General features: G+C 44.0%; 2 protein-coding genes across 6 annotated transcripts in view; one reads left to right on the forward strand and one right to left on the reverse strand.

Annotated features, from left to right (window-relative positions):
* SAFB (scaffold attachment factor B) overlaps window positions 1–19088 on the reverse strand; it is a 34354-nt gene extending 15266 nt beyond the window's left edge. For 2 of the 4 annotated variants that reach the window (XM_089905581.1, XM_089905580.1), the window contains exons 1-6: window positions 18788–19088; window positions 15608–15692; window positions 8977–9036; window positions 5845–5909; window positions 5553–5763; window positions 2540–2598 (exon numbers count right to left, since the gene is read on the reverse strand). In XM_089905581.1, coding sequence (XP_089761707.1) covers window positions 2540–2598; window positions 5553–5763; window positions 5845–5909; window positions 8977–9036; window positions 15608–15692; window positions 18788–18976 — 669 coding nt within the window. In that variant the 5' untranslated portion in view covers window positions 18977–19088. The remainder of the gene's footprint in view (window positions 1–2539; window positions 2599–5552; window positions 5764–5844; window positions 5910–8976; window positions 9037–15607; window positions 15693–18787) is intronic. The other 2 variants (XM_089905585.1, XM_089905584.1) reach the window with 1 other exon arrangement.
* A 354-nt stretch (window positions 19089–19442) lies between these two features.
* SAFB2 (scaffold attachment factor B2) overlaps window positions 19443–21485 on the forward strand; it is a 33383-nt gene continuing 31340 nt past the window's right edge. Inside the window, exons 1-2 of one of the 2 annotated variants that reach the window (XM_022557104.3) lie at window positions 19443–19673; window positions 20820–20907. In XM_022557104.3, coding sequence (XP_022412812.1) covers window positions 19488–19673; window positions 20820–20907 — 274 coding nt within the window. In that variant the 5' untranslated portion in view covers window positions 19443–19487. The remainder of the gene's footprint in view (window positions 19674–20819; window positions 20908–21485) is intronic. The other variant, XM_022557102.3, reaches the window with a different exon arrangement.

Here is a 21485-nt window from a genome sequence, read left to right on the forward strand (position 1 = left end):
TGCCAGATGGATGAAACCTAGAATTTATTTACACCAAAAACTGTAACAACTAAGAAGGGAATTTTAAAAACACAGACAAGGGACCTCACAAATACAGCAGGTGGAGAACCTGCTCGTTCTGGGCAAGAGCCCACACAGCTGGCATCCCACCTCATTCACCTTGGCCCCAAGCCCCACAGCCCAGGACCCTCTCAAAGGGCCTGGTTTATTACTGTGTTGTTTGCTTTGCTGCACTTCCCAGCGCCTGGCAACATTTTATCACTTTTAATGGTGATGAACCCATCACATGCTTGTCTGTCCCTCTAAATTGTCTTAAACACTGCCCTGGAGGGCAGTGTTTTCATTTTTTCTATCTTTAGTGCCTAGTAGAATGCCTGACACATATCAGATAATCAATTTTCACTTAATTAATATAGCATTAGTTTCCAAAAATGGAAAAGATCGAGGGAAAGAAGGCACAGGTGGCTTGACCTCTGCTCTTTGAACGGTCATACCACCCCTGCCCACCTGGTCAACTGAGCCCTCTCCAGTGTTACAGATACCTGCTTCTTTATCTCTTCTAAACAACAACCCACCAGGCAGCCCTAATTCCTAAATATCCCTCCAACCCTTCCCGGGAAGCCCTGTCAAGTCACACCATTGTTATTCCTTGCCGAGAGTAGAGTAGCGTTGGTTTTACCACCCCCATTCCCACCTCCCTCTCCAGCAGGGCCATCTGCACCTCACCCCACCCCTGACCAAGTCCTACACATCCCTCGGCATTTAGCTTAGGGGCCACCTTGTCATAGAGAGGCTGCCCAACTAAAGGAAGGGCCTTTTCTCAATATGTGGCCCCTGACCCCTACGTTCCCTCTGCACAAACTACAATATTCTGGAATTCCAGCCAACGCTGATAAGCACTGTCTAGGTTCCAGGCACAAATTCAAGCACCTTACTATATATATATTAACCAATCATCACACAGCCCTAGCAGGTTGGTACTATTAGTATCATCCTTCTTTTCACAGATTAGGAGACAGGCACAGAGTGGCTGACAAACTTCCTCAAGGACACACAGCAAAGCCAAGATTTAAGCAAAGGCTATGTGACTGAGAGTCTGTTTATCAGTCCAGGCCTCAACTCATCGCTCTGTTTACACAGGAAGGATGGAGACCAACCTTTCTTCTCATGCACTGACACAGCACAGGTGCTTAGCATATAAGTTACATGGACGTGAATGGTTTGCAACTTCCACTGGGCACTGACCTGCCATTCTGGGGAGCCCTAGGAAACTGTTCACTTTCATAATAGTTTCATTTATTTGTAATCAATTCTTTTTCATTTCATGCTGGGAATTAAAGATTCTACACTGAAGGAAACAATCATTTTAGGCAGAACAATTCTCTCCTGACTTTCCCTAGAGAAAAACGCATATGTTTCTATTTGTCTCTGAGAGGGGCTATATATAAGCGTCTGGTTAGGATAATACATACAGGAGTCTTTGACCTACAGAGACACTCAAGAAAATGACAAGACTCGCTCCTCCTTTCCCTTCTGAGTCAGGAACAGGTTGTGTCACTTTGCAGCTGGAGAGAGACATCAGCCCTAAAGGTGAATGGGGTTTCACCAAGTTTCCGTGAGATTTGCACCCTCAAGGCCGGGGTTCTGGCTCACTAATAACAAACCTTGCCCCTGCCTGGCAGAAGCAAGTGAAGATCTTGTCTGAAAGGTGATTTCCAATTAAGCAGCATAGGTGACATTATTAAAACAAACAAAAAACAAGGACTGGCATAAGCTGACTGGCAGTCAGCTTACTTACGACTGGCCTAAGTATCTTCATTTCCTCACAAAACTTTCTACTGAAAATTAGCTACCCAGCTTTATTCCAACAGTTTACATCTACAGGCTGGCAGAAAAAGAAAAAGGAAACTCAAGATCCACATTTATGCAAACCATACCTGAAAGTCAGGCCACATCTCATTTGTTCTCATGTAAGATTTAACTTCTACACAGATGGTCGTCAAACAGCCAAGATGATGTAGTTATCAAAAGAAATCTGTGTACTTTCTGAGAAAAACTTCCCAAAGGCAGAACCAGAACCCCTGAGAATCCATCTTTCTTCCCAGCTGTGAGGTCAGCGCTCTGGTCACCCCCTTGCATCCTCATCCGTGCCCCATTCGTCTCTCCTGAGGAGGGAGTGTCCCCCTTGCTGTCTCATGTCTCATCTAATAGTCTTTCTGCAGAGGATGTCATCCAGAACAGACCCGACAGGCTGCCCTTCTCCCACCAATCAAATTAACAAGAACCCTGCAAACACACCCTCCTCTCTGCTGCAGGGACGCCACAGTGCTTGGAAGGGAAGCCAAGACGATGAGCCCTTTTCAATAGGCATGTCATATTAGGGGAAAGTGGAAAGCAAAACCCCCTCTACAGAAGCCAACAAAGGAAATAAACTTTGCAATGACTTTTAGTTGGGACTGCCATACAATATTGGAAGTGGTTCTCAGAGACTGTGGTCTAATGTTTGATTCTAAAATTACTGAGACATACAACAATTTACCTGTAATATAGTGAAGTCAGATGATGAAGTATCTAAATTGTTTATAGTTTCTTTGTCCTCTACCTGTAAAATAAATGGAGAATAAAATTTATTACATCGATAATAAGGTAACATAATGGTACATCCGTACAGTGAAAAGCTACAGCCATGAAAAGTCACTTAAGATGAAATTCTAAACATAGTGCAGGAATCAAAAAAGCATTATACTGTGATTCCACCTCAAATAAAAGAAATGTACATAAACATATACCTGCAGACAGACTAGGAGACCCACTAAAATGGTATCAGTTTGGGTTTCAAGATGCAAGCCAAACAAAGAAAAACAAAAGTCTAAGTTAAGCAAAAAAAAAGCACAACTGGGCAGTACATGGGCTCTCCTGGTAGACTGGACCACCAAGTTTGGGGCTGTTCTTCCAGGAACACCATCTAGAATCATGCTGCAGAGTGGGTTCTTGGATTTCCATGGCCACCACAGCTTCCCGAGCCTGGATGCTACTGCCACTGGGACTGCTGCTGCTAGGGAGGCTACTGCCCACATGGGAAGGGCTTCTCCGGGAACCCTGCCACTCAGCATCATCAACTTCCAAACTGAGTGTGGGGACAGGAGCACAGGACTGGCAAAGCCCAGGTGACCCAACATTGCCCCACCTGCAGGGCAAGAGTAACTGGTATGTTGAGCTTCTACTCTATGAGGTGGGCTCTGTCCATAAGGCAAGGGATTCCCCAAATATAGAAAGGGGGTTCATAAAATCATTGTTGTGTGACCTAACATAATTTAGATTGTTTGTTATAAAGCCCTGAATGTTGGTTTATTTTTTGGGGGGGGGAGATAGTTTCAAAATATTTTATAATTAGCATGTATTGTTACCTTTACTTGACTAGGAAACTACCTTGCACCACTCCTTCCTTCCCCTGACACAGCCATCTCAAGACATTCTACACATGCTCACAAGAGCATGGGCACACACGCACGTGAAAGACCGTCTCTCCTTTCTCTGTCTCCATGATTAGTAGCACATTATTCTGTTCCCTGCCTTACTTTTGCTGCCATCTTGGAGATTATTCTAGTTCATATAAATAAGTTTAGTTCATTGAGATTGTATATAAAAGTAGCAACTGTATCACCAGAAGGAGTAATAAATGTTATAGTAACAGTAGCAATAACCTTACTGCCGCTTGCTATACAATAGGCGCTGCTCTAAGCTGGGGTCAAGGGCCAGATAGTGAATATTTTAGGCTTTGTAGGCCAGACTGTCTCTGTCATGACTATTCTACTCTGCTGTTGTATCCAGAAATCAGCCACAGACAATTGTCACAAATAGGTGTGGCTGTGTTCCAATAAATCTTTGGCCAGCTTGATGACTTTTGCTCTAAATTAGCAATAAGCATTCATCTATTTAGTCCTCCTCAAACCTACTATTTTTGCAAATGAGGCCCAGAAAGATTAAGTAAATTAGCCAAGGTCACACAGCAAGTTAAGTGGCAGACCTCTAGTCAATGCTGTTAACTCTTAAACAACTGCTTCCACTAAACCATGGTTATTTAACAATTACTGATAGACATTTAGGCGTTTCCAAGCTTTTGTTACTGAATATATTATTTTCTAATCACAGGGAATAAAACAGCCTTAAGGAAAAGCAGCCAATAAGGAAGGGTTTCACTGCTCTCGTGTTTCTGGTACTCCTTTTTAGGAAGCCAGTGAATGAGACTCATCAAAAGATGAAACAATTGCATACCCTATCTGTGTCAAAATGACCCAATCGTTTCTCAAAACCACCCCCCACCCCTTTCAAAGATGACAATCTGCTACCTCTAAGGGTATTGAGGATCAGTTCCAAAAGAAAACGCAAACACATTCCAAGGAATGGCATGGGTGGACCAGCAGAGAACAGGGCTTCCTTCCCCCGGGAGTACTGGAGTACTTGGGAGACACTCCACAAAAGATCTGAGGAGGACTACGAAAACAAGGTGCCTCCTAGGACCAAGCCCTAGGATTTCCTACAAAGACGCCTCATGGCTTCTATTTTTCATTGCCTCTTCTGGCTACCCGAGAAACGTTCATCCTCACGGAAATGACACAATCCAGTAAATTTAACGGCACTGAGATAATGTGGTGTATGAGTTAAGTACATGGACTCTGGAATTAGACTGGTCTTAATTCTTATTCTCATATGACCTATATATTGTCTGGAGATATTTCTTTACCTTTTTACCCCCCAATTTCCCCAATTGGAAAATGGGCATAACAGCATCTATATATCACACTGTTGTTCAAAGGATTAAATGAAATAATGCCTAATGTCTGGCAGACAAAGTTCAATAAATAATGCCCACCATAACTGCATCTAACAAGAAAAAAACCCTAAGGCTTTAAAAACAACATCAAAGTTAGTGTTAAAGATTGACTAGGCGAGGGCTTCCCTGGTGGCGCAGAGGTTGAGAGTTCGCCTGCCAATGCAGGGGACACGGGTTCGTGGCCCGGTCCGGGAAGATCCCACATGCCGCGGAGCGGCTGGGCCTGTGAGCCATGGCTGCTGCGCCTGCGCCTGCGCGTCCGGAGCCTGTGCTCTGCAACGGGAGAGGCCACAACAGTGATAGGCCCACGTACCGCAAAAAAAAAAAAAAAAATGATTGACTAGGTGAGTACCAATTGGTTGACAGCAAAAGACCAACTTTGAACCTCTGTTTTGGTATTTTCAAGGCATCCCAGGTGTTACACCACAGACCAATCTCCTATAATAAACAGGAAGATCTACAATAGTATCCTCAAAAGGCTTAACACCGCATGATACAAATGGAGAGCATATACTCGCGTTCCTCACAAGACACCATTTTTCAATGAAGCAAAGTGTGTTTTTCAGACTCATCTGATTTTTACATGTGAATGGATTAGCCACCATTCTACTCAACTGGCATTAAAAGAACTTAAGTCCAAATATAAAACTTATCATCTATTAAGCTATTTGAGGAACTGTTACATTTAGGGTACACTGTAGAGACACTGCCGAGTTACCTACAGCATGTTCTTGAAGCGGCTCAGGAAGCTCCTTCATTTCTCCCTCGGCTAGCTCTCTACTATCAGACAGGGACTCCGGGAGATTATCAGCATCGTCGTCGTCCACACAATCTGCAACACTTCCATTATCGATTTCTGCTTCATCCAACACACTGATATCCATCATGTCGATGTCCTGCAAGTTCTCCAAAGTGGTCTCAACATCCTCCTGTGACAAACAAAATACCACCATCAGATGACTGTCATGGGGCCACGCACGGAGCTGATTCACTGACAAGGCTGCACATACCTGTCCATCCCCAGAATTTTCCTCTAGCCCGTTATCTTCCACACCCTCTTCTTCTGGTTTGCGCCCTGGAGGAATAATTTACAGCATGAGATCATCGATATGCACTTTCCAGACGTGACAACTTGCACTTTTATAGGCCCTAAGCACTACAGAAATAAGACAACCTAAAACACCCGTGGCACTTCTCCATTTAGGAACACCATAATCCAGGAATGGTAAGGCCATTCTGCAAAAGGCAGCCCCTCTACTACCCCCAAGTAGAAGTGGTTCTGTTCTTATCAACTGGCTGTGGAAGTATGAGGAGCCTGAAATGGATTCTTAATAAGGTGGAGATAGACTAGACCTTTTCCAGGCCTGCCCTTCTTGTTAAGTGGCTTTGGTTATGGGGAGAAGAGTATCTTATACAAATGTGCTGCTTTGGGGACTTCCCTAGCAGTCCAGTGGTTAGGATTCCGCACTTTCACTGCCACGGCCTGGGTTCAATCCCTGGTTGGGGAACTAAGACCCCGCAAGCTGTGTGTTGTGGCAAAAAGAAAAAAACAAAAGAAAAAGAAAAAAAAGGGGCGGGGAGAGAAAAAGTGCTGCTTAAAAAAAAAAAATCTATCTATCTATTTACATGGCTGTGTTGGGTCTCAGTTGCAGCACGCAGGACCTTCGTTGCCGTGTGTAGGACCTTCGTTGCGGCATGCGGGATCTTTAGCTGCGGCAGGAGAACTCTTAGTGGCAGCATGTGGGATCTAGTTTCCTGAACAGGGATCGAACCCGGGCCGCCTGCATTGGGAGCACGGAGTTTTAGCCACTGCACCACCAGGGAAGTCCCTGTGCTGCTTTTTAGTTAAGGAACGTGGAACATGTTTTCCCACAGAGACAATGACATAAAAGGAAAACATAAAAAAGCAAACAGAAAGTAAAAGCCTTTCACAATTTTACCATCTAGAGTTAGCCCTCGAGCTATCATACAGTGGCATATATTGATAAGATATCCTCCCATACTGTGCTATGTATATACATGTACTTCGCTTTTAAAAATGGCACTGTACTGTCATTTTAAAATCTTTTCACTTAATGTATTGTGAACATCTTTCTATACTTTCGTAGCATTATATGGAGACACCGTCATTGAAGTAAGTAATACCTACGGATGGAGATTTAAGAAAATGCTTATAAAATGAACATTCTGGTAATTCTTTTTTTGCATCCAGGTAATTGTCGTATTAGGACATATTTCTATAAATGGCATAGTTGGGACAAAGAGTATGTACATTTTAAAGTCTTTTATTAAAAAGAAACACCCCACATATTATCGTGATACCCCAGAGAAAGAGTATTACAATCCATAGTTCCATCAACAGTGAATCAAAGTACCAATTTTTCTGAATCTTTATTAAAATCAGCTATTTCTTTACCCACGCCAATGTGCTAGGCAAAAAAGGAATACTTGTTTTAACCTGAATTTATCTGATCACTGCTTAGGTTGCATTTTTTGGTCAATCATTCGCACATTTGTAAAAATTTCTCATTTATACCCTTTCCCCAATTAAAAAACCTCTGTTCCATTTCTCCTCATTTTTAATTTGCATGTAATAAACACAACACATTTTCTCCCAGCTCTTCACCAATCTTTTAGTTTTGTTTTTGGGTTCTGGGTAAATTTTACTTTCATGCAGCCAAAGCTATTAATCGGTTTTTATGTGTAAATGGTTTTTACCTTCATGTTTAGAAGCTCATCTCCACACCAAGACCACACAAATATTCACCTATATTTAGTTCTTTTCCGATTTCATTTTAACATTTGATTCTTTCAGTTTCCTGCTGAGTAAGACTATTTTACAAATGCCTCTTCCATCTGGAAACTGATTTCCCAACACCATTTACTAATCTTTCCCCCCCACTGATCTGAAATGTTGGTCTATGGAAAGAGGTGCTAATCAGCCACCTGTCCTTAGCTGCACAACCTCAGGAGGACTCACTTCCTGCGACGACTATTTCCCCAAAGCAAAGATCAATTTCTTAAGACTACTAAGTATTTTTCAAGTAATATAAAAGAACTAGACACTAATTTGCCTATATTTAATGATTAATCTCGTAAGTATATATAGAATCTGTGTGTGCGGGGAGCTCAACCCTAATCATTTATACCATCATTCAGACGTTAAAAAAACCTCTCTCAAGGGTGAGAATTTTCTTATAACATGTGTTACTTAATTCTTCCACATTCTAATTTCACTCATGTTCTCAGGAATATCTTATTTAGGAACACAGGGAATTGTGACCCTAATACTAGAATGCAATACATTACGTGCAAGTAGCCTTGGTGGCTGACTGGGAACCCCAATACCATTTTATAATATTCCTATGGCAAAACATGCCTTGAGCTTCAAAAATGTCTGGAACTCAACCCAGTGGTCTTTGTAAATATGCCAGGAAGATACACCAGCAACATTTCCACAGACTTACTGTATCTGATAAAGCTGGTTACCATTCTAGAACATGCACATTGGTTTTTGTCCAATTCCACTGAATTACTACTAGGAAAAAATCTAAGTAGACTACCACAAACTTGCCACCCTTTATACTGTCTTTCTCCCCTTCACAAGAAAGGCAGCAGGTTTTCAACTGGCAGACTCAGATCTCACAACCTACTGTTCTCCTGAGCAATAAGCACAGTTACACTGCAGCTCAAATCCCTTCCACGGGAGAACTCTCCCAGCTAAATGACCTGACCAGAAATGTCAAGAGAATATGCAGTTCTAAGAACGTTTAGTCTTCAATATAGAAAGCACACCTCTACTGGGATGCTTATCAACAATCGCCTACTTTGGGGGGAAGTAGGTTTGGGGAAAGATACCCTACTTTCCAAAGATGAAAAACAGCGTGTCTAAATGAATCCAAAATTAATGTGAATGAAAAATATTACTCTGGCAAAAACTAAAGCGACTGTTTTTGGTACTAAGGGAAAAGGTACCCCTCAAAGCCTTCTTCTGCAGAGTAAAACGCCTCCAATGTTCGCAGTCTCCAAACTACAGGCCTCGCTCAGTGCTTGTCTCCATAACCTGCTCCCAGCCCCCTCGCCTGGGATTCCGGTTTCTTCTCCCTGTTAAGCTTCTGCTTTGGCAATTACGTCCAACTCACCTGTTAGACCACCTCCCTGGACTTCTGCTGGGATATCCCCCCAGTATCCTGTGTGGCCTGCTGCATGTGGAAAGGTCAATATTTTTAAAAATTTGCTTGACTACATAAATACATCCACACAATTACACAAATACACTCATTAAAAGATTCACACCATTGGGATGTCCTTGGTGGCACAGTGGTTAAGAACCCGCCTGCCAATGCAGGGGACATGGGTTTGAGCCCTGGTCCGGGAAGATCCCACATGCCACGGAGCAGCCAAGCCCGTGCGCCACAACTACTTAGCCTGCGTGCTACAACTACTGAAGCCTGTGTGCCCAGAGCCTGCGCTCTGAAACAAGAGAAGCCACTGCAATGTGAAGGCTGTGCACCACAACGAAGAGTAACCCCTGCTCGACGCAACTAGAGAAAGCCCGTGCGCAGCAACGAAGACCCAACGCAGCCAAAAATAAATAAATTCACACCATTTATTAATAAAAGATCCACCCTCATAAATACATGAAAAAAGCTAGTCTCCCTTCTCCCCATTGCACTTCTAAGAGGTAACCATTGTTACCAGCTTGGTGGTCCTTCAAAACATTTTCTTGGGGATTTACACACATATATCATTCAAATGGAAATAAACTTGTTATGTAATGGAATCATATCGTATATACATTCTGTAACTTGCTTTTGTTACTCAATAAAGGCCTTGGAATAGTTTCTTGTGCTATATATTGACTCACTTCCATCTTTTATTCCATATTATGGAGTTCCTTGGTTTAGTTAACCTCCCAAAGCAGCTTTATTAATTTACCATCTCCAATAACTACCCATTTCCTCACACCCTTGCCAATGTGGGATATTGAGAATTGTGTAAATTTTTACCAGTGTAACAGGCAAAAATGATATCTCATTATTTTTATTTGCTTTCCTTCAGTTACCAGCAAGAGAATTTTTTTCCCTTGTATATAGGCCTTGTTTGTTTTTTCTTTCATCTGTGAACTGCATATTCATAATCTCTGTTGTTCTTTGTCAACTGGATTGTCTATTGTATTAATTTGTAGGAATATTTAATGCTTTCTGGATGCTTACATGCTGTAATATTTTCTCCCAGTTGTTGTATCTTACTTATGGTATCTTTTATTAAGAGAGACTTAAAATTTTCAAGTAGCCAAATTTATTTTTCTTTATAGTTTCTGTTTTTTAAGTCTCATTTCAGGCCTTCGTTACCACTATATTACAAAAATACTATTCTAGTTGGAATTTCTATTTTGCATAGAAGAAGGTTAATAGAGATTTTCCCCACCACCAGATAGCCGACTGTTCCAACATTGTTTACTGAAAAATCCTTAGTGCTTCCTTTATAATGAACAAATCCTTAAACTCCCCACTCTGTTTCAATGTCTTACCGTTAAAATGAGAGCAAGTATGCAACACTGTTTTTCAATTTTAGCTATTCTTGTGTATTTTCTTTTTGATTAATTTTAGAACAGACAAATCTCAAAGTTTCTTTTAGGTTACTTTGGGGGGAATTGAGAACTTTATGATATCAAGTCATCACATCTAGGAAAACCTTCTCAAAATTAGTCATGTCACGCTACTAGAATATTTCCTTTCAGCTTTACTTACTATTTAAGAACAGTATATCTATTTTTAATGGCTTCTGGCAATAACTTGCTTAAGTCTTTGACTTGTGGATGATCTATCAATTGCCACCTCAAAAATGCAAGAGAATCAAGTGATGAACAATTATAACTAGCTAGTGAGTTTTTCACATGCACTGTTCATATTAGCCAGAGCTTTATTTTTTTGTGGCCACGTTGTTCAGCTTGCGGGATCTTAGTCCCCCGACCAGGGATCGAACCCCAGCCCTTGGCAGTGAGAGCGCAGAGTCCTAACCACTGGACCGCCAGGGAATTCCCATATTTTTTTCTCATTTCTTAAGCTGTCATTGGCTTATTTCAGATTGCTTTACCATTATTTAATTTCATGAGGCACACTGAGACCAAAAGACCTTACAGACCCAGCACTGGCCAAGGAGTTGACATCCCAGTAGCAAAGAGTAAAACAGCACGCTCCACAAAAAGGAAGGAGGGCACCTGGAAGAAATGCCTGATTCCCATTGTGGGGCAGGGAAAGCAACAGACACTGGAACACTGTCTTGTGCCAGAAAGTAAGTGTTCAAATAATGAAGTGATCATGTCAAAAAGACACAGGAGCCAGCCTGAAGGACTCTCATTGGGACAATCTGAACATCAAAATAAATAATAATCATAAAGGCTTACTTATCACCTACTGAATAAAATAGGAATCTCTAAGTTCACACTGATAAGTGGGGGAGAAGGGCAAGCTACCTCTTATGGCAGAAAACCAACTACCAGAGATGGAATGATAAATTTAGAAAATCACCACTGGACGAGGCTCAGTGAATGCTGACACTAGTGGAGGGTGAAACGGATATTTATAAGTCACAAAGTATGTTCCCCATAGATACAATTACAAAGAGTAAAACAGTTAACTTTCCAGTGGAGAAACCCAACCAATACCACCTCAAGTCACTTACACGAATGGTCAGGATGCGCCTCTAGGGAGGTTAACTGAGAAAAATAACACTTCCGGTGGTATTTCTGACAAAAGTGTATAATTTGAACCTAATCACGAGGGGGAAAAAAACAAACCAAACCAAAAAAACCTAAATTGAAAAACAGGCTTCAAAATAAGTGGTCTGTGCTCTTCAAAAAATGGTAATGTCACAAATACAAAGAAAGTCTTAGGAACTGTTGCAGATTAAAGGAAACTGAAAAGACGTGACAACTGAAGGCTATGAAAAGACCCTAGATTTTTTCTTCTTTTGAGTTATGAAGAACATTATTGGAACAAATGGCTAAATCTAAATAAGGTCTAAGCTTAGATTACAGTATTATATTAACATTAATTTCTTGATTTTGGTAATTACGTATGATTATGTAATGTCCCTGCTTTTAGAAAATACTGCGGTCTCTAGGGGCAAAGGGGCACATACATGCAACTTATTCTCAAACAGTTCAGGGGGAAAAAATATATACATATTACATTTATTTTATCTCTCTCTTTCTTTCTCTCTCTCTCTCCCTCTCCACCCCCCTCTTTCTTTCTTTCTCTCTCTCTCCCCGCTCCTTACCTGTCCTGAGAAAGAAAAGGATAAAACAAATGTAATAAAATGCTAACATTTGGGGAATCTGGATGAGGATATATGAGAATTCCTTGTATTATTCTTGCATCTTTTCTAAGTATGAAATTATGTCTCCTAAAAAAAAGATAAGTTGTACATTCATTTTCAAATTTTTGTGTAGATCTATGCTTTCATTTATTTTGGCTAAAGAAACAGGAGTGGAATAATTGGGTTGTATTTTAGTTTAAGTTTCAATTTTGTAAGTATGTGCCAATTTTTTTCCCCAAATAGCATCATTTTACATACTCTACAGCAGTGTATGGGAGTTTGTTTTTCTATATCTTTGCTATTTTAATAGTTGTTTTCTAGCATTTCTAGTCATTTTAATTTTATTTTCTTTGATAGCTAATGACAAGTATTTTTTGATGTGGTCATTGGCCATTTATTTATATTCTCTTGTGAAGTATCTGTTCAAAATTTTGCCAATTATTAAAATGCATTTGATGGTTATTCTAAAAAAAGGAAAGAAATTATATCAAAAGAAACAAAGACAACCCAGCAACACAGAATCAGGCAACAGCTTAAAAAGCAAACATGCTGACTTTGCTTTTCTAGTTAAATTATTTTGCTGATAATTATTTTAAAAGATTCTGCTAAACAAAGTATTGGTGTGAAACTACTTTGGAGGGATGCTGAGATTACTTGAGGTATGCTTTCTAGGATTCTGATTAAAATAATCAGATTTCAAACCATTTTGAGTTTGTTCAAACAGGGCAGATAAAAAAACTATTTTCAATTAAAATCATGATAAAATCTAATAAGATAGTTGTAAATAATTCAGAACTTATAGACTTGCCCTATTAAATATCAATATGTACTGTAAAGCTCCAGAATAGAATCACACCAAGCATAAGAAACCAGACACAAAAGAGTTTGTGTTGGGAATTCCCTGGCAGTCCAGTGGTTATGACTCCATGGTCTCACTGCTGAGGGCCTGGGTTCAATCCCTGGTCAGGGAACTAAGACCCCACAAGCCATGCAGTGCTGCCAACAAAATAAAAAAATTTGTATTAAATGGGTCTATTTCACTTGAAGCTCTAGAACAGGCAAAACTAATCTATGGTTAAAGTAATCACATATTTTCCCCCCCTTCGAGAGACAGGCAGGGACTATGACTGGGCAAGGGCACGAGGAGTCTGATAGGAATGTTCCATATTTTGATCCCTCATTATCTCACATCATATGCAAAAATAAACTCCAAATGAACTCAAAATAAAACCATAAATACCACTCCAAAATGAGGAATGATTTAAAAAATAATAATTTTAAAGCAAAGGACAGCCTTTTAAAATACAACATAAAATCTAGAACCCGTATAAAATAAGTTGACTGCGTTGCCTGTGTTAAAGATTGAAACTTTAAAGACCAAAACACCACAAACTAGTTAAGTCAAATGAGAGACAGGGAAAAAGCAACTGTGACATTTTATAGAGAGAGAGCCCTCAAGAGTCAATAAGACCAACAACCCAGCAGAAAAACGGGCAAAGGGCATGAAAAGGCAATTCAGAAAATACAGATGGCCAATCATCAGAAACTGTCTAATCTGTGAAGAAATGTAAATGGAAACTTTACCTGTGGAGAAATTCAAATAAATACAATGAAATACTTTTCTTCTATATATAAGACAACATTAAAAAAAAGATAATATTCAGCATTGAGAATTTAAAGAAATTGGCACCCTTTCCCACCCCCTATGTTGCCAGATATTAACCAGTACAGCCTGTTGGAGAGCTATTTGTTAGTAGCTATTTTTAAAATAAAATGCACATATCTTTTGACCCCGGAATTCTACTTCCAATAAGTTAACAAAAACATATTCCTTCAGCAGAGATAGCTCTGGTTCACGGCTGTGCTGAAAACTGGAACAAACCCCAACCGTCTAGTAATAAGACTGACGAGCTCAACTGTGGTACAATCATATGAAGGACTACTCGGCTGTTAAAAGAATGAGTTTTTTTTATTTTCAGCACTATCGAAAAATGTCCTCAACGTGCTAAATGAAAAAAAACAAATTAGAGAATATGGTGTGTAGTAGAACCAATTTTTTTAAAGGAAAGACAAAGGCACACAGGTGTGTGCACATCTTTCTGCATTTTTAGATGACTGCAGACACATAGATAAGTCTGGGAAAATATGCCCACACTTTTAATAACGGGTTGCCTCCTGAATGGAAAGGAATTTCAACACTTTACTTAATGCACATTTGTATTTCCAAAGACCTTAACAAAAGCATTTCTTCTTCTGTTAAAAAGAAAAAGAAAGCAAAAAGGATATCCACAGGCTCTACTTTTTCCCAATCTATAATTGTCTTTCTCTGTTGATTTTTCAGCACTCTTTGCCTTGGCAAAAACACTGACTTGGGCAAAACCAAAAATGCTCGATGAACTGTGGACCACAGAGGTGACTTCATTCCAAAGTGAGGTCACTGACTGCTGTTCTCCCAGAGCTTATATACCCCAGAGCATGGTTGATATTGGTGCCAGACATTTCACACCCAATTCTTCACCACTGACCAGGTAAAAATATTTTGTTTTGTTTTGGGGCCTGAGCAATAAAACCTCCAATTACCAAGAGAACTTTCAGGACAGCCCAAATGCCCAGTTTTAGCTAATTCTTTCTTAAAACAGTAGTTGAATGTCACTGAATTCCATTAGTAACTCAATGAATAAATACTAAGCAGGAAGAAAGACAAGGAAGACGCAGCCCCTCTCCTCAACAACCTGATTGTGACACAAGGCAGAATGAGACGTAAGCATTAAAACTCAGGCCATGGCAGCACGGAGGACCTAAGGAGAGAAGACCTGCTGTTCGTGGGATCAGAAGCTGTCTCTTGACGAACTAGGACTTGAATGCAGACAAATGGGGAAGAGGAGTGGGTAGAACATATAAGCTAAGGCCCAGAGAGCCAAGAGAGTAAACCACATGTTTGGGACCTGATTAAAGGTATATGTAACAGAGGAAGGTGGTGTGGGAGGAAGCGGGGAAGGGAAGATTTGGGGCAGACGGTGAAGGTCATTAATGCCACGTGGAATCTGGCTTTTATGCGGTATGCAGTTTTCGAAAGCAATGTCTGTAAAAGTGACAACTCTGTTTTGGCCAGGCAGTATTTAAAAGGGAAGTTATTTTGCACAAGTCAGGTCAATAGGAGACTCAAGTAATTCTAAACACTCTCTACTTAAAGAAGGTTAAGAGTCTGGATAAGCAACGGCTGCTGAGAAACCTACAGAGGAAAATAAGTAGAGGTGTAAGTACCTCTTCCATCCTCTGAATTCCCAAGAACCATGGAAACAAAAATACAGTGGAGGGATCTTGAAAGAAAATGCAAACCTTCATTCAAGGTCCTTCTGATTCACAGGGCAGTCCACAAGCACATTAGCAAAAGAAGTCAGTTCTGAAAAACGTTCCTAACATTAGCAATGCTTATAAAATCCTCCATACCTTTGCTGGATCTCTTTGATGTCTTCTTATTTCCTTCAGAGGTAATTTCAATTTCATCAGGATTACCCCCCTCATCTTCAATTGCCTAGAGAGAAGGTAAAAAAAAGTTCACCCAAAAAGGCAGCACACAGATTTGACTTTCACAGAAGCTTCAGGGTGCTGATCTGGAAAGGGCCTCTCCCCACCTGTTCATTCGTTCTTTCTTTTTCTACGTTGGAGCAAGCAAGGGCTCCGGATTTAGACGGATTCTACCAGATATTAGCTGTGTGGTCTCAGGCAGGCTTATTTAATCCCTGTGAGTTTATTTTTTACTCTGGAACAAGGGGCTAATAAATGTTCTTACCCTGGAAAGCTGTCATGAGAATTCGTATTATCCATGTAAAGCAAGCACTCACCAAACATTAGGGTTATTTTTAACATTATCACCAAAATCTGATTGATCCTATTCCTGGGCCCAAAAGAACTCAAAAAAGGGAAAGGCACACTCTCTAGTTACCTATGACTTCACTCAACAATGGGCTGTTCGACCCTCCCTGATCCCCTCTCCACGCCACACCTGTACTAGGCACCGTCTGTACAGAATACTAACACTCACTGCCTGAGTTCCTGCTGTGTGTGGCACGGTATGGGATGTGACGCGTACTACCTCATCCCTTCACAATCATCTCTGACTGACTCCAGAGGCCTTGCCGTCAACCACTAGGGGGCCTGCTTCATCGGATACAGAATTATAAGGATCTCTTGGCAAGTCCCGCCTCCCCGTCCCAAGAGCCTGTCCTTCACTTGAGCAGCCCCCACTTATGCTCTGCACTGTGCCAGGCACCAAGGAGGCACTCAGAAGAAAAAAAAAAAACAAAACAAACAGGACTGAGCGTGTCAATGCTGATATCCATAGACACTGGGCTTCACGTTTAGGTTTTACTGAAAACCCTGTTTTTACTGGACTCTCAAACTCTGTTTAAACCCATTTCAAATGTTGTTTTATTTGTAAACAGTTTCAGAAGTCTCGAAGATTATGAGGAGTCTCCTAGCTTGGAAAAGTCTAAATTCAGAATGCAGCGTGGAGGCTCCACACCTAACCTATACCAGGAACAAAGAAATCTCTCTCTTCTCTCTGAAGCCAGAACCAGAAGGAAGAATTGGAGTTATGCCCTGGCATCAAGGAAAGCACAAACATAAAGTCTTTCACTCTCTTCCTGGAGACAGAAGATTCTGGAACATCACCAGGAGAATACAAAAACTACCCCAGACAGAAGGTGTACCAGTTTGCCCCTCAGTGTGTCTCCTCTAGGTGTAGTGTTCACAGGGTCATCCCTAGGGGGGACTGTAGGCTACGAGTCATCCTTACAGGCCTTGCCAAATTACACTTTGTGTTTTGCCTCCTTTCCCTCCTTTGCCCTTCCTAAAAAAAAAAAACAAAAAAACTAGATAACAGAAGTACAAGAGAAGAACATCAGTACTTCCAGACTTGCTTGGGCAGGGTAGCAGATGGGTATATATGCTAATGGTATTTATGTATTTTGAGCACATCGCTAAGAAACTGAAAAGAAGGAAGAAGGGATGGGTTTGTCCCCTCAGAGACGTTAGTGATGGAAGTTTACACCAGTCTCAACCCCCGCCTGACGGGAAGGTTCAATACCATCCTATCAGCATTGCAGGTTTGTGGACTATCTGGGGGAAAAAAGGCGAAAGCCCCCCAATTTGACTTTGTTGATAGGAGGCCTTGTGGCTACTAACAACATGGATCACATGTCCCCGGGTGCCAACCCTCACCCTCCTTGCATCTTCTCCAGGTAAACATCTCAGTGGATGAACCGCCTGCCCCGTCTGGGTCAAGGAAGTTAGTAACCATAGTGAAAGAAAACAGACTCAAGTTAGAAAGGCCCAACTGACTCGGAGCAAATAACTCACTACTCTCAAGCCTGAGTTTCCTCATCCAGATAATAGGAAATAATCCTTACTTCCTCTAAACAGCAATTAATAAGTAAAACTCTGATCCTCTGTTGTTAGGGAGGCCGGAGGGTAGAATGAGTGACAAACCGCACTGTCTCGGGGGTGGGGTGGGGGTGGGGGATAGGTAACAAGGCTTTAGCGAGTACACAGAAGAAGTCCCCATACAAGAGTCGCTAGGCGGCAAAAAGAAAGAAGCCACCAGAACAAGGCAAGCACAGGGGAAGCAGAAGAGCACAAACACTTACTTAACTCCCTGCTTTTCGCAGAACCCTCGAGGTAGGGGGTTAAAACCCCGTTTGCAAATACCAAGCGGTGGCACAGAGAAAAAAGTGAAACGTGACAGCGATCGCACCTCGAGTGTTTACATGCGCTGGGCAACACACCAAGCCCGTTTCATGCCATTTTACTTAATCCTAACGCGAAAACACTATTATTTTCTTCTACTGGACACAAGGAGAAATAGGCCCAGAAGGGATTAAATGTCTTCCACGCTCAAGATCATGCAGATCTGACGGAGCCTTTAGAACCTCCCCAAGTCTGTTTCATTTCTGGTGGTTATTACAAATAGCACTTTTCCCTCCAGGCTAAATCCCCAAGCCCGTACTGGCAAATCCCTAAGCCGTTTCCCCATTCCCCCCCGCCCTTTGAGTATTCCCTCGATATGGTTACTTTAAAAATTAATCCCCTATTCAAGGCTTCTGGGCCCTAACGGATCAAGCAGCATCTCTCTTCCCAGAGGACGCCCCCGCGGCCGACACGGGCTCAGAAAATCGGCAGGCCTCGGTTCAAATCCCGACCTCCTCACCCCGGCCGAGTGACCTTGGCCGAGTCCCCTAACGCGGCGGAGGAAGCGAGGATTTCAGGGTTCCGCGTCCACTTTCAGAGGCCGGAATGCAACCAGCCGAAGAAAGCCCTTGAAAAGCAGGAGCTGATGCGGATAACACAAGCACTCGGCCGATGTACCCGTCACCCCCAACCTCCCCCGTTCGCGTCGAGATTTTCTTTTTCTTGTTCTCGCCCCGATGCGGCGCTGGGCTTTGAACCTGGGCCCGGCGGGGCTTGAAGCTCCCGCCGGGGCCTGGGAGGAGCCGGGAGAAGCCCGGGGCGCCAGGCCCGGCGCAGGCCGCAAACGGGGCCGGGGGCGGACCCCGACGCCAGAAGGCCCCCGTCGCGGCCGCAAGGGTCCCCCGACCCACCTCCTGCCCACCCCCAGAGCCCCGGCTCTACCTTTTTAAGCCGCTCCATCAAAACGCTCTTGTTGCCGCTCGAGTCCAGGTTCCGTTTCCTCAGCTCCGCCCGCAGATCGATCACCCTCAAGTCGCTGAGGCGCCGCGTCCCGGTCTCCGACGAGGCGGAGCTCAGAGCCGCTGCGCCCGCCGCACCCGAATCGCCTAGGCCTGACAGAGTCTCCGCCATTCCAGGGACCCTGGCTCCGCCGCCCACTTCACAGAAAACCGGGCCGGATTTATCTCGGCTCCCAGCACAAAATGGCGCCGCTTGCGAAGGAACCGCTCCAGCCGCCCCGGCGCGCCTCGCTTCTGCGCAGGCGTACCCGGCGTGGGTTCGACGCTCCCGGTCGCGTCTGCCCATGCGTGGTGAGAGCCTTGGGCGGGAGGGAGCGGTGTGTGTGGTGAGGGGGGGATATGCGCAGGCGCGTGTCGTCTCGCCGGCCTCCCGCCGCGAACTGCCTGGACACATGCGTACTGCGGTTACGGCGCCTGCGCGTTGTGGCTGGACACGTGCGGTTGGTTGGCGCGCGAGCGCGCTTGCTGCTAAGAGCTGTGATCCGTGCGGCGCGCATGCGCGGCCGGAAAACGGGGCGGGAGGAAGGGAGTGCGTTTTCCTCTCAGGCGGCGCCATTTTGTGCTCGGAGAAGCTACAGCCGCCGGCGGTGTGTGGAATAGGTGGCAGAGACGGGAAACCCGGGATGGCGGAGACTCTGGCAGGGTCCGGCGACTCGGGTTCTGGCACAGCCGCTGTCGTCTCGGGCGCCTCAGAGGTCGGGACGCGGCGGCTCAGTGACTTGCGGGTGATCGATTTGCGGGCGGAGCTGAAGAAGCGGAACCTGGACACGGGCGGCAACAAGAGCGTCCTGATGGAGCGCCTCAAGAAGGTGAGGCGGCCCGGGGCCCCGGGGTGGCGCCTGAGGCCGAGGCACGCCCCCGCGCGGGCCTGTCACCGTGACTCCCCCGGGCGGGGCGCCCCCGGTCCGCTTCTCTCGTGGCCGATCCCGGCCCGAGCTGTCAGGCCCCTGGGGCTCCGGCTGTGTGACCTTGGCCCGTCACCGCCCCTCGCTGTGCTTTGCCTCCCCCTTTCCCTCCCGTCGGTCGCCTCCGGTGCGCTGAAAGCTCATTTTAGCCGCAGGGTGGCCCCTGGACTCTTTCCGGGGCTGTGTGACCTTGGACAAGTGCCGTCCCCTCCCCGCGCCTGAGTTTTGTCCCCTGAGGACCGGATGATTGAAGAGCCTTTGATGTTTCCCAGGAAGGGGGGAGCTGTGCTTGTTCTTGCCTCAGGACCTTTGCTCTTAGCGTGCCTTCCACCTGGCTGCTCGTCTCCCAGGTCTCCATCTGGCTGGGGCTTTGTTGTCATTTTGGGTCTGTCTGAGATGTCGCCACCCTGCCCACCCTTCCTAAGTGTTGTTCCACCTCCGTGACTCCCTGTGTCGCACCATTCTCTGTTTCTTGTCTCGCCTCGTAGCACTTAACACAGAGTTGGGTACCGGGAGTTGGGGGGAGGTGTCATCTCCTCGATGGGAACAGGCTCTTGAGGGTAGGGCCCTTGTGAGTTGAGCGCCGAGTCCCCAAGCACGCGAAAGGCACTGTCGCCTGGAACCACCATCTGCCCTGTACCCAGTTCGTTCAGTGTTCTTCCTCCGCCGAGGTCAAAGGTGGCCTGTCGAACAGCACGCAGCCCTCTCTGCCCATGCCAGACCAAGTGCAGCCTCTCTTGTGTGTTACATCGTTGACTTAAAGTGGAGGTAGTTTGGAGGTTAGGGACCATTTCGGGACTCGTCCCAGACTCTGTGGAGCCCCATCTCACATATCTCTTTGTCTTTTGGGTGGGGGGGCCTCTGCGGAGAGAACCGAGTGACGCTGGGTTCTTCCTGTGGCTTTGGGGCTGGCAGCCCAGATAACCAAAATCAGAGTTGCTCTTTGCAAGAAAAGGTTTGCGCTTGTTCGCTGGGAAGTTGTTACCTAGGAAGAACAGTGTCTGTCCTGCAGCTCTTAGCCACGTTGTAAAATTTGTCTCTTCCCAATAGGCGGTTAAGGAAGAAGGTCAAGATCCTGATGAAATTGGCGTCGCGTTGGAAGCCACAAGCAAGAGGACGACAAAGAAATGCGTTAAAGGTATCCGCTTGAACTTGTTGCTGCTTGAGGCCTCTGCCTTGAGAGGACTTCTGTAGAGGATTGGTGGTTTAGCATTCTTCCTGCCCTCCAGGTCGGGAGAGCGGCCCTTATTGTTCTCTGTCTAACAGTTAGGCTTGCTTTTCCACCACCTAACGTGTAAGGATGTCAGGGTGCTGGGCAGGAGTAAAGAGATTTGTAGGTGCCAGGTAAAATTAAAATACGTACTGAAAACCTCACGGTTCTTGTCATTGGGATTAAAAAAGAACTAGAGTAAGGCACTCTCTGGAAGCTGCCCCAACTGGTCTGAGCAACCAAATGCACCTGCTTGGCTTCCTTCCTAGTTCAAAAAACTACGCCTTAAACCAAGGAAAATGACACCAACCAGAGATCCAACAGAACCCAACTTCTCTGGGGTCCAGAATAGATTGTCAGAGTATTTGCACCCAGCCCATTTTAACACTGATTTTTTTTTTTTAATCAAGATATAATTCACATACTGTAAAATTCTCATATTATTTAAAGTGTATAATGCTGTGCTTTTCAGTATATTTATAAGGCTATGCAACCATCACCACTCT

The sequence above is a fragment of the Delphinapterus leucas genome, unplaced genomic scaffold (genome assembly GCF_059928025.1).
Source record: "Delphinapterus leucas isolate spDelLeu-1000000601 "Yukka" unplaced genomic scaffold, BTC_Dleu_Yukka2 spDelLeu_asBTCV2_sq25, whole genome shotgun sequence".
NCBI lineage: Eukaryota > Metazoa > Chordata > Mammalia > Artiodactyla > Monodontidae > Delphinapterus > Delphinapterus leucas.